Raw genomic sequence first — 16,548 nt, forward strand, 5'->3', positions numbered from 1 at the left:
GGATAAAATAGAAAAAAATAAACAAATAACACTAATAAAGAGAATAAAGGAATCTTACTTTTTGTAAATTAAATACTTCCCCTTTTCTTTCAATCACTTGGATTGCAGATAAAAATTGCTCTCTGGAAAAAGAGTTAAAACTACTTGAAGAGAATTTGAGCAAACAAGAGAATCCTCTCACTTTGGAGAAAATGAAACTTGCTGTTTCTGAATTGGAAAACCAACGAGATTCTCTCCAGCAGCTTCTGAAGCACAAAGAAAACACCATTAAAGAGCTCGGTGTAAAACTGGAGGATCTGGAAGCTTTGCAGAAAGTTCTTACAGAGTGTGAAGGACTTAAAAAAGAGGTTGAGGTTCTTTCCCAGTGGAAAAAAGAAAGTGGGCAACGCATAAATGAACTTGTTTTAGAAAAAGAAGATTTGATGAGTAAGATTTGCAGCCTGGAAAGGGCCTTAATGACCGAACAACTTAAAAGTAACGAGAGAGTAAAAGCTTTAGAAGGTACGAATGAAAACCTTTGTGTGGAGATTAGAAATCTCAAAGCTATGGTGGAAGACAAAACAGCAGAGCTAGAAGCAGAAAGAAAAGCCCACAATGACCTTCAGGATAAAACAGCAGCATCTGAGGAAAAACACAGGAAAGAGAGAGAGAACAATTCGCTGAAATTATCTGAGTTCACCAAACAAGTGGATGTTCTACAGAAAACACTGGAGACGGTAGCAGAGGAAATGTTGGAAAAGGACAGATGTATGGCCTCTTTGGAAACATCCTTAGCTTCCCACGTGCAGTTAAAATCCAGCCTCCAGAAACAATGTGAGGAGCTGGTCCGAGCCAGAGATGAGACAGAAAGAAAACTGGCTGCAGCAGAGCAAAGGCATAAAGATTTTGTTAGGGAGAAGGAAAAGCACATAAGTGAGTTGGAAGCAGCTGTTTCCGAAAAGCAGGACTTGGTCACTAAGACTTTTACGGCTCTCGAGGAGAAAAACAAGACATTGCAAGCACTGATCGCAGAATCGGATAGGCAGCAAGCAGAGATTCTGGATTTAAGAAGCAGTAACTCTTTCCTTGAGGATACAGTGCAGCACCTGAAAGTTACGCCTCAAACAGTTAGCCACGAGGAACCAGATGCATTGGCACCATTATCCTTAAATAAAAAGCTCATTGAAGGAGTTAGTGATGAAAATCTCGGCCTTACGATTGATATCAGTGCCGTAGAGCAAAGAAATCTAGACTTAATGCAGACAAGCTTCTATCTGTCCAGAAGCCAGAAGGAGAGGGAGGAAAGCCTCTTGGAGCTGTCAGAAAGGCCTAGAGAGAAAAGCTTGTTGCTGTCTAAAGCCGAAGAAGAATCAAAAAGGAAGTGTGGATCAGTGGAAGCAGAGAATAAGAACTTAGAATGTGCTTTAAGGGAGCAAGCATGCCATTCTGAAGTGGAGAAAGCCACATTTGAAGAGCGAGAGAAGCAGCTCATGAACGAACACGAGGAGCTGAAGTGTAAGGTCATGACCTTGGAGAAGAAAAATAACGCTTTGCTTCAGCAGCTTGGAAAAATGCAGGCAGCACCTGAAGAAACGGAGATTCTAGGACAGGAAAGGGCAGCACTTCATAAAATGCAGCATCATAACGATGTGTTGCTGCAAGAGAAGGAGGAACTTGTCAAGGAACTGAAAATAAGGGACGAACGTGCAGCTGGTGGCTTTACTGTGGAGAAGACTTCACTGGGACAGCTGAGAGGATCTGTGGAAGAAAAGGAGGAGGAACTGAATAAATATCAGGTTCAGCTAGAGCTGCTTCAGATGGACCTTGAGGATAGAGAGGCCTCAGTAGAGAACTATGCTGATCAAGTAAAGCAGCTGGAGAGTGCTCTGAGAGCTATGGAAATAAAACTGGAAGAAAACGAAATGGAGAGAGAGAGGCTGAACCACGAACTGCAAGCTCTTAAAGATGTAGAAAATCCGTATTTAGAGCTTACAGAAGGGGAAGGGAACGACCAATCAGCAGCCCATTTCAATGCTGTTTCCAAGGACAACTTTAGCGGACAGATAGGTGCCAAGTGTTCGTCAGTTCCTCATGATCTGACGCCCAGCCAAAGTGATTATGTCCGATTAGTAGCCTCCCTGCACATGACAATGAGCAAGCTCAATGAGTTGGAGAAGATGTTCGAACACCTGCAGATTGAAAAGTCAACATTAGCATCGCAGCTGAAAGACTCTCAATTGAAATGCATCGCAGGCGCAATGGCAGAAGAGCTCATCGGCAGAATTAATAATGTAACAGAAGAGAGCGCTGCTTTTTCTGGTGGCTTAATAGATCACAGTAAAATAGCAGCCCAATCTGATATTGAGCAAGTGCCCTTAATAGCCCTGGAATGTTGTGATGGACTTGACTGCAAAGGTTTGAAGCCATCCAGCAAAGAAATTAAAATGCACTTTGACGGGGTCAAGGAAAAAATCTTCTCTTTGACAAATGAATATAGCAGCTTGCAAGAGCAGCACTCGGGTATGGCCTCCAAAATATCAGAGCTGCAAAGCTATATTGACATGCTCAAGGATGAAAATGCTGCACTATCAACCAGCCTCGACCAAGTCACTAATTCTTCCTTCGAAACGCAGGTAACCCCTCTTCTAATGAATGAAGAATTTCATTCGGATGGAAAGTTCCCCATGAGATTTCCTTCTTGCAGCAAAATCTCCTCGTGTACAAGTTCAACTCTTATGGAATCTGATATTGACTCTGATCAGTACAAACCGTCAAATGAAATAAGTCACCTACATAGTAACAAACAAGCTGATCTAGAAAGTACCCCTGAGGAACATGGCCACTTTCTTTCAGAAGGGAATGACAGTGACACATGGGCCTGTATCATGAAGCAGGGGCGTGCCATGCCTGAAAGACATCATTTAAAAAAGAGAGTCGAATACCTCCTACGTGAGGCTTATGAAAAGTCCTTCAGGATGCTAGAAGACTCATTTGAGTCGCATAAAAATCTTGAAGACGAAGAGATCCAAAAGATCCAAGAGCTGCTCCTTTCTGTAAGGAAGGAAGTTGATGGTCTCCAAAAGCAAAATATATCGGAAAGCAAACAGTGGCAACGAAAACTGAATGATGTGGTCTTGCAGGTGGCATCTAAATTGCCAGCCGAGAAGAAACATCCTGACCTGTTGCCTCAGGAACTAGAGGAACCACTGCAAGGCATTGATTTAGGTTCTCAGTCTCTGCTGTGTGTTGACACTGAACACGTAAGTGTGCCTAATTTCTTATCATGCAGTTTTGCATGTATGTTCAATAGATTACCCATGTGTACTGTTTTGGGAGGGAAGGGAGGAAGTCTCTTTAGACTGGGAGCAAAGGCTGTTTAAAAAGCACGGTGGCTAACTTCAGATGTTTTGTTGGACTTCAACTCCCATCATCCCTGACCCTTGGCCATATTGGCTGGGGCTGATGGGAGTTGTAGTTTAACAACATCTGGAGGGCACCATGTTAACTATCCCTGTTTTAAAACTTATTTCTTTCACACACGCACCCGATTTGAAACTATTTTGACAGCCTTGACATGCTGTACTTTCTGTATTCTAAGAAATAGTGTGAATCAAGATACATAAAGATTTGGTTTTGTATCCGAATTCTGAAAGAAGAGCTTCAGATCAACTTACTCATTTTTAAAGCCTCAATTTATGGCCATTATTGCCAGTTAAATTCTGTCCCTCCCTGGCTCCAGCCAAGAAATATGCTCAGAGAAGGGAAAATAGCATGCTTGACAGCAAAAAAGCAATCTTGTTGAGTATGCCAAGGTTGCTAAATATTAGTATTTCAGTTCCAGGTTCTTTCATATACAGTGGTACCTCGGATTACAGACGTTTCAGGTTACAGACTCCGCTAACCCAGAAATAGTACCTGGGGTTAAGAACTTTGCTTCAGGATGAGAACAGAATCGTGCTCCGGTGGCGCGGCGGCAGCAAGAGGGCCCATTAGCTAAAGTGGTGCTTCAGGTTAAGAACAGTTTCAGGTTAAGAACGGACCTATGGAACGAATTAAGTACTTAACCCGAGGTACCACTGTATTAAATCCAGCAACAACAGCAATGTGTGATTATTGCTACAGAGGACCAACTTATGTAATAGGGAATGACATCAGTAGGTGGGAAGAGCCTGCTTTGGTGAAATGTTACATAAGAGATGAGGTGTCTTCAAGCGTTCTGAAAATGTTAACACCAAGTTGTGTAGCCAGTGGGGCCCACGTGCAAGTCCTGCCCCCAATGTCATCATGTGCTCTGCCCCCACCTGCCCAAACTCCCCAGCCTTTCCTGTGTTGGACTAGGAAGCAATTACATTTGCATTTCTCTGAAAGTGAGTAGAGCTCTCCACACAATCAGAGCACCCTGCAGAAAACAATTTCCCCAGGTGATCAGCAGGAGGGCCCATATTAGAATATTAAGTGTGTTCTTTATCTACCAAAACATTACACATTGGTTCCCATTTTATTCGGCAGAGGTCGTTGGCATTGTTTTTGAAGACGTGTTTATTTTTAATTTTTTTGCCACCCTGTACTCCTTTGGGGAGGAAGTATCACAGTTAAATGCAATAAATAAAAGAATAAATAAATAAGTTTGATAAAAGTGACTTATTAATTAAAATGACTCTCTTTTTTCCATCTACTTCTAGCAAGTCCAGATTCCCGCTAAGCAAGCAATTGATCCCTTGGGTCAACTGGAACTGCATGGCATGTCTACTGAAAGCACAACGTTTGAAGTTGAAAATAGTAAAATATCAGCAAGGGCAGGTGAAGCAAATAGAACAGAAGATGAAGAATCTATTTGCCAAGCAATCGGCATGAAATTTAGAGAAAGAGGCCTTCTGGACTTAGACACAGAATCCAGAAATGCAACAGATATATCCATAAGTTCTTCAAACTGTCCTCGTGAGTTATCGTTTCTTCCTTCTCAAAACACTGGTGCGATGCCTGTGAACACCTTGGAAAGCCAAAGGGCCCCTGAAAAGCCTCTGCTAGAAGTAGAGCAGACATGTAATAAAATCTCCAAGCCCTTCCCTGACGTAGAGGAAAGCAGTAAAAGAACTGATATTCTACTAATGGAGATCCAAAACCTAAAGTCAGGCCTGGATTCAAAGGACAAAGAGCTGGCTGCAGAGAGAAGTGCTTGTGCAGAGTTGGACAAAACAGTTGTAGCACTCGAAAAAGAAAAAGGAGACTTAAATGAGTCACTTAAGTCTGTTACTTTTGATAACCAGCAGTTGTCTTATAGCCTTATGGCTCTTGGAATAGAACTTGAGAAGGTAAAATCTGATATGGAAATGTACAAGGCAAGACTGTCCAATACAACAGAGACTCTGGAAGATTTGGAAATGGACAAGGCCGACTGGACTGAGAGGCTTCTTGAAACTGAAAATGAGCTGAGGAGGATAAAATCTGAGAAAGCAAATATTGAGAACCATGCCTTATCCATGGAGACGGACATCGAGGAGCTTCAGTTAAAGAACGAGCACTTGGAAAAAGAAAACGAAAATAAACTGAAAAGCATTTTTGGCCTTCAAGAGCAGCTTCATATACTTGTTACTGAGAGAAACCAATTTAGTCAAGATCTGAGTGCTTTGTTGAAGGATAAAGAAGAATCGGATCAAATGTGCCAGAAAATGCAAGAGACTATCAAAGAACTTGAGTCAAGTAAAGGGGATTCTGCTGAATTTATCAGGATATTGGAAGCCGAAGCTAATACTCAGGCAAAATTGCTTCAGGCCGCGAAGGCCGATGCTCATCAGTTATCAACAGAAAAGGACAGACTTCTGCTGCAGTTACAGAATCTGGATCAGGTGATGAGGGCTCTTGTGTTAGAAAAAGAGGCAGCGCAAAGCCAAATAGAGCATCTGAATGAGGAAAAAGAAGTGAGCCTTAGGGAATATGAAACTTTACACAGCAAGTTAAGTAACTCTGAAATGGAATATGCCAAGATATCAAAGTCTCTGGAAGGGTCGCTAATAGAAAAGGGTGAACTTGCAACTAGGCTGAACTCAGCACAGGAGGAGTTGTCTCAGCTGCGACGGGGCATCGAGAAGCTCAAAACAAAAATAGAATCTGACGAAAAGAAAAGGTGTCACCTTGCGGGAAAACTGAAAGAAAGCGAACGGAAAGCTGACTCCCTCGCAGACAGAATTGAGAATCTCGAAAGAGATTTGCAGATGTCGGAGGACAATTTGGAAGATGCAATTCTTCGGGCAGAGACGGCTAAAGCAGAGACAGAAACAGCCACTGCGGAGATAGAAATGATGCGTGCGACTTTGCAAAGCTTGGAATGTGAGGTGAATGCCTTAAAGTTAGAAAAAGGATCTCTAGAGAGAGAGCTGAAAGAAAATCAGGATAAAGTATCTGAATTAGAAGGTCTTAATTCCATGCTTGTGAAGCAGCTGGAAGAAAGGGAGAAGGAGAAGGTGCAAATTAGAGGTGAATTTGGAAACGCACTGGTGTCGATGGAATCCCAGTTGAAACTGGCCCGTGAAGAAGTTAAACTTTCTCATTGGGAAGAAGAGAATTTCAAGACAAAAGAACAGGATCTGATGGATGAAGTTGCTAGTGTCAAAGAAGAGAATGGACGGTTGGCTCATCATCTACAGGAAGCCAAACACAAACATTCTGAAATGGAGCATTTACTAAAGGTCCTCGCCCAGCAATTCCAAGACCTCATACAAAAGCTGGATGACAGCGATCCTGTTCTGGAGCAGTTGCCAAAAAATGAAACTCTGCAGTCTAGTCGTGAGGCTACAGAGGTGGAGTTGGAAGCTGCAACTTCTGAAAAACCTGCCTTCCTTGAAAAGGTACAGCATATTGTTGACATCATGGGTAGAATATCGTGTAGGTTAATAGGTTCCTTCTGAAATTAAAGGCTGATTTGGGGGGGGGGGTTATATTGGGGGAGTTTTCTAGAATTTGCATGTAGAAATTAAATACATTCTACCTGACGCCAAATAACAAAGTAACACTGAGTGACTGCAGATGTGGTTCCCAAAATCAAAATCCACTTTATTTGAGGAAGAAAAGCTGATATTTAAGTTTATAGTTCTGTTGCAATCATAACTGTAAAGTATGTTATCTGTAAGTATAACATATATGTAGAGCAGGCATAGGCAAACTCGGCCCTCCAGATGTTTTTGGCCTACAACTCCCCTGATCCCTAGCTAACAGGACCAGTGGTCAGGGATGATGGGAATTGTAGTCCCAAACATCTGGAGGGCCGAGTTTGCCTATGCCTGATGTAGAGCATAATCTTATGGATTTTTTCTCAGAAATAGTACTCAGTGTTCAGTGGGACTTACTCCTAGGGAAGTGTGCATAGGATAGTAGCCCTAGTCTATTACTGTGCTACTTACAGCGTACATAGTAAAGAGTTGCTGTGATGTGCAACATAGCAGCAGTGTTTGCACGTTACGGTAAACCGTAGTAATGCTTTACTTCAAACACGCAGAAATCTTCCCTTTTACCCATCTCATCTAGATGGCAGGAAGAACAAACCATGATCCCTGGCTTAGTGTTATGTCCGAACTAGGGATTGTGGTTTGTTTCATTCCGAACAAACCAAGGTTTGCTCAAACCAGCTGCAGTTAGTAAGCGGAGAAGAAACCTTGGTTTATCATCTGGATTAACATCTCCCTAGCCACATGGGAGGAATGAATTGGGAGCCTTCTGCATGCTTGCAGCGTGTGCAAACTGGACTCTGCTTTTGGATCTCTGGCATAGACAGTTAAGACCTGTCTGGTGCAAACCGAAGGACATCAGTAGACATTTGTTTCGTTTTATGGAATTCATCAGATGCTCTAGTTAACAGGCCCTGTTAAGAAATGGCCCAACAGTGTGGGTGTTATAGAAGGAAAGGAGCATATCCATTCGCTTTACTTGGAACTAATGAGAAGTCCAGTTTTGCATTTGGCTGGGTGATTATTGCTTCTGCAGCAATAATTGCACGAATGTTTACCGGCTTATTTTTATTTTATTTTGCAGGCCAATAGCCACCAGCAAATAGTGCAACTCAAGACAGAATTTGATTCCTTCCATCATAGATTTCAGCATTGGCTGAAAGCCTACACAGAACTAAAGCAGGAGAAAAAGGTGATGGTGAAGCAGATTCATGAACTTGAGATTCTACTGAAGAAGATGGATCCAGGTATGTAGCGCAGGCGCGGGGAGCCTTTTCCATCCTGCAGGCAGGCCTCCTCCCTCAACCCTGCCTTGGGCCGCTTTGACGTGTGTGTGGGGCTGCGCACCTATTAATCACCTATCACTACAATGTCAGGTGACAACCTCAAAGAGGCTTGGCTGTCAAGGCTCATCAGCTGATAGGTCCTGTCAGCAAGCCCCACTTACCAAGGAACAGTCACTTTAAGCTCCTCATCATTCCTTTGCAGCCGTGTCTTTACTTGCCCCACATCTGATGTCACGTGTGAGGGGCAGCTGGCCATGGTTTTGGGGGGAAAGCCTCATGGGCCAAATTAGGACCTCTGCTGGGTCTAGTTTGGCCTGTGGGCTGGAGATCCCTCATGCCTTTGTCTGTATGTGTGCAAAAATGAAACGACAGTTCCCTCATCGGTAGCTCCGGCTGAAATTAGAATGCAAAAAAGTATTGCTGTTCGTTCTAACCCTGAAAAAAGGTCATGCTGGGATTCTGGTTGTGCCATGGTCAGCATCAACCCACTATCTAGCATAATCATCCTGGTGTGCATTGAGCTTTTATCTACAGCCTTCTGCACAGATGCCTTTTTATCCCTTTCTGGGCCAGCTCCTGCCACCCTACTTGTTATTTCATCCACTGGCAACAGCAGAGAGGAGGTCCTCACCTCTCATTTTTCATATGAAGCTTCTAACAATTTCATAGTAGTTAGGTAGTTGCTAAAATATTTTAACTCATCATTTGGTGCAGATGGCCCACAGCATGCATGACCCACAAATTACATCTTTTTAAAATACAAATTAAAGCAATTATAGCATTCTCTGAAAAACCACATTGGAAACCGTCAGAGAAATTAAAGACAGGAAATGAAATAGACACCCAGTGGGTGGGAGTTTCACAACATTGGTGCCACTGCAGAAAAGGCCATGCTCCAGGAGGACTGAGGAAGATCTTTAGGTCTTAAGATGAACTACATATCTAAAGGAGTTGATAGTGTTTGGTGTCCACTGCTGCTGAAATGCTCTTTACAATATTTTCAGGGAAAGTATATTGAAAGTCTCTGTTGCTAAGCCTTCATTTATTAATGACTGTTCTTTCATTGCATAGGTTCTGATAGGAATGCCACTGCAGAAGAGATAAGGTTGGAGCTGGAAGAACTGAAGGAACTGGTTGAAGAGAAAACTGCAGAGGCAGATCAAAACCTGGATAAGTACTGTACCCTGATAATTGATTATGATAAATTAGAGGAAGAAAACGAGATGCTAAAGACACAAGTCTCTCTTCTGAACACTCGGCTCAAACAGTCATCAGACTCTTCCAGTTCCCCTCTACAAAGTCCAGGAAGCCAAACAAAAATCACTAATGGGCTGCTTGTGGAAAAGGCCTTATCTGAAGATGTTACTAAGATTCCTGTGAGGAGGCAAAGGTGTCATGAAAACCGAAGCAACGGTGAAAGTGCTACATCTCCTTTTCCAGAGGCTGCCTCAAAACAAACTAAAAGAAGAACCACATTTCAACAGCACAGCCCAAAAGTGTCCCTAGAAAATGCAGAATTTGAGTCAGATGGTTCCACAGAGGTGGGAGGCAAAGGTAATCACTTTCACAACAGTATTGATGTTTGTTTAATAACATTCCTATTATAGCTTGATACAGAGGGACAATAGAGGTAACTGAATCTGTCCCCCTATGTTTGCCCTTTACCATTTTGTATTCTCAATATGACCAGTGGAATAAAACTTAAGGCTGCCATTACAGGGCATAAAGGTGTAAAATTCTGCATGTAAAGTGATCATCTTCTTCTTTGGCAATCACTCATAGACGAGTAAGATTGTCTTCCATGAACACAGTCTTAACAGTGAGTCCGTAAGTGACTGTGGAAGGCAATTCTGGATCCACACATCCTTCCACAGTAGGGACACAGGTTTCCGGATGGGAGTTGATTATGGTGAGGGTTTGCCAAAGGTGCCTTCCTCTTAGCACGTTTTCCCCTTTCAACTTGAGTTCAAGTGTCTTCAAAGCCCATGACAGCTTTGGTAATGGCTGTTCTCCACTTGTAGCGCTCACAGGCCAGTGTTTCCCAATTGTCGGTGTTTATACTACATTTTTAGAGATTTGTCTTTAAACCTCTTGCGTTGACCACTAGCATTACATTTTCCATTTTTAAGTTCGGAATGGAGTAGTTGCTTTGGAAGATGTTGATCAGGCATCTGAACAATATGACCAGTCCAACAAAGTTGATGTTGAAGAATAATTGCTTTGACACTGGCGATCTTTGCTTCTCCCAGTACACTGGCATTAGTTCACCTGTCTTCCCAAGTGATGTGTAGAATTTTTCAGAGAAACAGTGGAATCTTTCGAGGAGTTGGAGATGGCGTTTGTAAAGTGATGAGAAAGTTGTCTAACGCTATTGCCAAACCTTTACAACCGCAGAAGTATAATATACCCAAACAAACGGTTGCCTGCAAACTGCTTTTTCCTGCGATCCCTGTAAAGGGAGATGTTCACGTGGAAGGCTTTTCTCCAACCAACATTCTCAGAAAAGGCTCAGCTGGATTTAGGATTGTTGCCAACAACAAGAGTGGGGGCAGCAAGATACAGTGGCCGCATTCTGGTGAGGCCAAGAGAGGCCTTTGTGGCCATTGGAGCTGCAGCTTGCAAACCACTTAACCGCTGATGAAATTGCTAAGGATATCATGGGACTACTCAAGGACGCAAGTCCGTGGGCTCAGTTCCATGAATGCTTGACTCCTTAATAGCCTTGGGGTCAGTGGCCTCACATTATGCAGATACTAACTAGCAAAAGGAAACCATTATCTTTCAAGCCGAAAGCACCCACCTGGGAGACTGCAGAAACACTTTACCTGTAGTACTTGAAATGAAAATAAGTAGATGTTCCTGTTGTAAGGATTTGTGTCAGGGAAGGGCTGTGGATCAATGGTAGATCATCCGCTTAGCATGCAGTAGATCCAGGTTCAGTCCTTGGTGTTTCCAGGTAGATCTAGGAGCATCTCCTGTGTGAACCCTTGAAGATCCACTGACAGTTCACAGCTAGGTGGACCAATGGTCTGACTGTAGAAGGGAACTTCCTATATGGCTCAGTTGGTTAGAGCATGGTGCTGATAATGCCAAGGTTGCAGGTTCGATCCCCATAGGGAACAGCTGCATTGCAGGGGTTTGGACTAGATGATCCTCAGGGCCCCATCCAGCTCTACAGTTCTATGAGAAACCTAATTGACAAACAACACACCTCTGTAAAACCTTGCATAGTCTTCAGATGCTGCAGGGCCGGAATGCATACTGTATAGCAACAAACTACCATTGCTATTATTTATTTCTTCTTTTGGGTATCTTACCCATCCTTCAGCACGTTGCAACAATATAAAAACACAAGATTAAAATCAATTTATACAATTTACAGTCAGAAGAATAAGGTAGTATATGGGGCCTAACTTGTTTAGGGATTTAAACACTACAGTGGTACCTCGGGTTAAGAACTTAATTCTTTCCGGAGGTCCGTTCTTAACCTGAAACTGTTCTTGACCTGAAGCACCACTTCAGCTAATGGGGCCTCCAGCTGCTGCTGCGCCGTCGTCGTACGATTTCTGTTCTCATTCTGAAGTAAAGTTCTTAACCTGAGGTACTATTTCTGGGTTAGTGGACTCTGTAACCTGAAGCGTCTGTAACCCAAGATACCACTGTAATATGAGCACCTTGAATTGGACCCAAAAAGCGAGCTGGCAACCGTTTTTAAACAGTTGGTTGTTGTTTTCCTTTTTATTTCTTTTTTTGTTTTTATTCCTGTCATAGTTTTTAAAATGTAACAAACAATGATCACCACACACTTTCCTCCCTCAGGATCTTCTGATGTTCCTCCAGGAAATGGCAGCTCTTGCATTTCCCATGGGGCATATCTAATTCCCAGAGCGAGTCCCTGTCTTGTCCGCCCAAGCTTGAGATCACCACTGTTTACTGATCACTCCCAAACAACTGAGAGCGACTCCTTGCTTGAAAACCAAAAAGCAACACCAGAGGGCAGCAAACTACAAAAGGTAACTTGCGCGTATTATTAAACATGAGTTTGAAAGTACCAAAGCACAAGAAATTCAGATTGTGAATGTATCTGAGCAAGTGCTTATGGGAGTGTCACGTTCTACTTATACAAGTTGTGAGCATATCAGTGTGAAGACGGGAAAAGTGAATATAGGAGGAAGTGACCATAAATTAGCAGCAGAGATTTTGTATGGCTCCCCCGACCCCCCCGACCCCCCCCCCCAATTATAAAATCTGAAGAGAACTGTGTTGTGTAGATTTGGCTTACAAATCATGAAACTTGTATGGAATTCATAGTACATGATCAAGAACTTAAAAGGGATGTTTGTGTGTTTTTGTGTCTTCAAAACACTTAACTGAGTACCTACCTGGAGTGAGTGCTAAATACATAGGTGTATAGTTGCAGGTAGGGAGCTGTGTTGGTCTGCCGTAGTCGAAACAAAATAAAAAAAATTCCTTCCAGTAGCACCTTAGAGACCAACTAAGTTTGTTACAGTGGTACCTCAGGTTAAGAACTTTGCTTCAGGATGAGAACAGAAATTGCGCGGCAGCGGGAGGCCCCATTAGCTAAAGTGGTATCTCAGGTTAAGAACAGTTTCAGGCTCTTAACCTGAGGTACCACTGTATTGGTATGAGCTTTCGTGTGCATGCACACTTCTTCAGATACCTGGTGTATAGGTGTATAGTTAAGGTCTAGTTTTCTTGTTCTGAAAGCTTTGGGTCTGACTATAAAATCTACCCAAAAAGCTTATAGAATAACACAGAAAAGAGGCCTGGCCAATCGCTTAACTATGAGAAGCCTGCAAGCAGGGTATGAGCACAATAGTACTGTCCTAATTTGCAGTTCTCAACTACTGATTGACAGGTACACTGCTTCTAACACAGCCATTATGCCTAGTGGTTTTGATAGCCTTATCCCCCATGAACCGAATCTTACCGTCTGTGCAAAACTCTGCCCCTGTCTCATTTCTTGCTGGATTTCTATACCTGTGGTTCCTGGCACTGGATACCCAAACCAGCTGCTTGGAACTGTGTATGGAATTTCCAGCACTGGGCATTTGTGCATGCAGTACCCAAAGTGGTGGCTGGTGTTCTCAGTTCTGGTCCCTTTTTGCATGGTGCGTAGTGGAATTGAAGAGCTAAAGCCGGCCTCACCCCTTCCCCTTTAGGAATGGGAGTGTTGCATTCATGTCCTCTAGTTATCTCAGAAGTGGAGATTTACTGTTCTCAAAGCTTTCACACCAACTTGGCCTGGGCATACTGCTGTTTGTAGATCCCTCTGAATCAAGGCTGTTGGTCGCTGTACTGCTTCCAGACTTTGAATCTCCCTTCCTAGAGAATTTAGACTGGCTCCCTCCTTGTTGTCTCTCTGCCATTGGACTTTTTATTCCATCAGGCCTTTGGAAACTGACTTTTTAAGGCAAGGGCAAGTGCTGCAATGGTTTTCTTGTTGTTACAGTATTTTTAATCGATTTCTTTATATTGTTTTCATTCCATTAGTGTTTAGTTAATTGTTAATGGCTAACTTTTCTATGTTTTTTGCTTTTTCTGTTTTGCCTGCTTTTTTGTATTTTTATCTGTAAGCCATCTTGAGTCTCAATCTGAGAAAAAGGCAGAGTATAAATACATATAACAATAATAACAATAATTTAACCTAATAATAATTATAATATAAGGGACGTGGGTGGCGCTGTGGGTTAAACCACAGAGCCTTGGACTTGCCGATCAGAAGGTCGGCAGTTCGAATCCCTGCGACGGGGTGAGCTTCCGTTGCTCGGTCCCTGCTCCTGGCAACCTAGCAGTTCGAAAGCACGTCAAAGTGCAAGCAGATAAATAGGTACCGCTCCAGCAGGAAGGTAAAGGGTGTTTCCGTGTGCTGCTCTGGTTCGCCAGAAGTGGCTTAGTCATGCTGGCCACATGACCTGGAACTGTACGCCGGCTCCCTCGGCCAATAAAGCGAGATGAGCGCCGCAACACCAGAGTCATCCGTGACTGGACCTAACGGTCAGGGTCCCTTTACCTAATATAATATAACTACATAAACAAAACACAGAATCCTTTGCTAATTTCATCATACATCTAGAAAATTAGGATGCCAAATTCTAAAAACAGCAGTTAAATTTTGCACTTCATTCATTGTTGGCATCTGTCTCAAGAAACAATGGAGTGTGCCTCTAGGGGTGAAGTCAAACCACTGGAGAATCACAGCGCCTGCTGTGGCTGTAAAGACCGGCAACTTGCAACTGCTGCCTCCCACATTCTACATTCTGACAGGTCTTGTTTGAAACATCTCTGCTCATATGACCCAGTGCCTCAGTGCTGGAATAATAACAATAACAAGTCCCTCTTCTCCTTACACCTTTCTCTGTCAAAAAGTGGACTTTGAGCAAGGCCCAGCCAGCTGACCATAAGAGGCAATGCTGAGGCTTATACTGGAGCAGCGCAAGGGTTCAGTAGGCCAATCCAATTGACTTTTGAAAAACATGGCCTTCAGCTCCACTACTAGATTCAGAAATGTGAAAAGTAGTCTTTGCCATTGGAATCAATAAACGTCTTCCTTGCATGGATTGATACATGTATACTTTTTCTGTGTGTCTGTGTTCCCAGATAAATGACGTGCGGCTGCAAGAAATCCTAGCTGCTGGTTCGCCCTTGGACTTTGCTCCCAGGTCTCCCCTTTCAGCTTGCAACCAGTCAGCCCAAGCAGTTGATGGAAGATCTGCTGGGACCTCCAGTGCAATCAAAACGAAAAGCCCTCAAAGTACTGAAGAAAACGAGCTGGACAAATCCTGCCACGTGCAGTAAATCTGGATTCTGGACTTGAAATGGCGAGAGCAAAGGGTTGTTTAGGAACTGAAAATCCAGAGAGCAGATTTCATTTGGCTGGTTGACATCCGATGCTCTTTTAAATGTGTTGTGGGAGGAGGAGATTACTGGGTTGTTTTTGTTCTTATCTTTATTATGTATTTTGCATTTTTTATATTGCAATTTTACATTGTGAACCGCCCTGAGATCTATGGATGAGGGGCAATATACACATTTAATGAATAATAATTTTGTCCATTTAGTTTTTTCATCCACCTCCCCCCTCCCAAAATATAATAAAAACCTAAACAAACTATTGCTTTTGTGTGACTTCTTTCCTGATAGTTTTAAAAACTCAAAAGCTTGACTTGTTTTTGCGACATTTTGGTCTGTCCCAATAAAGGTATTGCTCTTTTGGAGATTTTCTCTTCTTATGAACCAACAGTTTGTGTGCGACTTAGAAAATAGTTGTCTCGAAAAGGAAAAGAGGGAAGCAAACTACAAGGAAATGGTTATGTACAATAGGTCTGCTCTGACATCATTTAAACCTTTTGGAACAGTAATTTTCAAATAGGAACACACTGCCTCAAGGACACTCATGCTCCCATCAAGGTTACAAAGTACCTGAGGGATACAGATTAAAGACTTTAGGGAACAGAAATAGCTTGCTACCTGTACAATCCTGCTAAGTGGATACCACCCCTTCACCCCTGCTTTTTTGCTGCTTTTTTTGGAAACCAACTTTTCCTGGAATCGGTGCTTCATTTAATAGTGGTGGCACACAGCTTTCCAATGCTTTAAATCTGTCAGTAGCTGGGTTTGCACAATTAACCATAGTTTATAAGCCAACTGTGAACCCAGCATGGTTTGGTGGTAGTTAATAAGCCATGGTTAAGCTGCTGTGCTGGGTTTGGAGGATGAAAACCATGGTTTAATAAACCATGGTATAGTAGGATGCGTTGAATTTTTCAAATTTCAAAAATGGGTGCCAAAGTGTTGTGACATGACTTGGTAATTCTAAAGATATTTTGGCTAAATTAATATAATTCAGTTTCACCTTCTAAAATGGTATGCCCTAACGCAGGGGTCAGCAACCTTTTTCAGCCATGGGCCAGTCCACTGTCCCTCAGACCACTATATATAGTTTTTGGGGGTGGGGGGGGGTGAACGAATTCCTATGCCCCACAAATAACCCAGAGATGCATTTTAAATAAAAGGATACATTCTACTAATGTAAAAACACGCTGATTCCCAGACCGTCCGTGGGCCGGATTGAGAAGGCGATTGGGCCGCATCCGGCCCCCGGGCCTTAGGTTGCCTACCTTTGCCCTAATAGTAAAGTGCGATAGTAAATAGTAAATAGCATGCGAACCAGGCCTATCTCTCCCAAATCAATGCAAACAAGCGTCAAAAGAACTGTAAACTCTAGGGTTGCCATTAGTCCAGAATTTCCCAGGCACAGCCCTCGTGAACAGCTTTTGGCGAATTTTTTGAGAGGGAGAATTTGTCAAAAAAGCTCAACA

General features: G+C 42.8%; 1 protein-coding gene across 2 annotated transcripts in view; it reads left to right on the plus strand.

Moving 5' to 3' along the window:
* The window catches only part of CENPF (centromere protein F), a 34,662-nt gene extending 19,323 nt beyond the window's left edge, over positions 1-15,339 (plus strand). For both annotated transcript variants that reach the window (XM_028724650.2, XM_028724651.2), the window contains exons 12-17: positions 109-3,239; positions 4,662-6,824; positions 8,005-8,167; positions 9,278-9,760; positions 12,026-12,219; positions 14,828-15,339. In XM_028724650.2, the coding sequence (XP_028580483.2) occupies positions 109-3,239; positions 4,662-6,824; positions 8,005-8,167; positions 9,278-9,760; positions 12,026-12,219; positions 14,828-15,025 (6,332 nt within the window). In that variant the 3' untranslated portion in view covers positions 15,026-15,339. The remainder of the gene's footprint in view (positions 1-108; positions 3,240-4,661; positions 6,825-8,004; positions 8,168-9,277; positions 9,761-12,025; positions 12,220-14,827) is intronic.
* The last annotated feature ends 1,209 nt before the right edge of the window (positions 15,340-16,548 follow it).

The sequence above is a fragment of the Podarcis muralis genome, chromosome 3, assembly GCF_964188315.1.
Source record: "Podarcis muralis chromosome 3, rPodMur119.hap1.1, whole genome shotgun sequence".
Taxonomy (NCBI): domain Eukaryota; kingdom Metazoa; phylum Chordata; class Lepidosauria; order Squamata; family Lacertidae; genus Podarcis; species Podarcis muralis.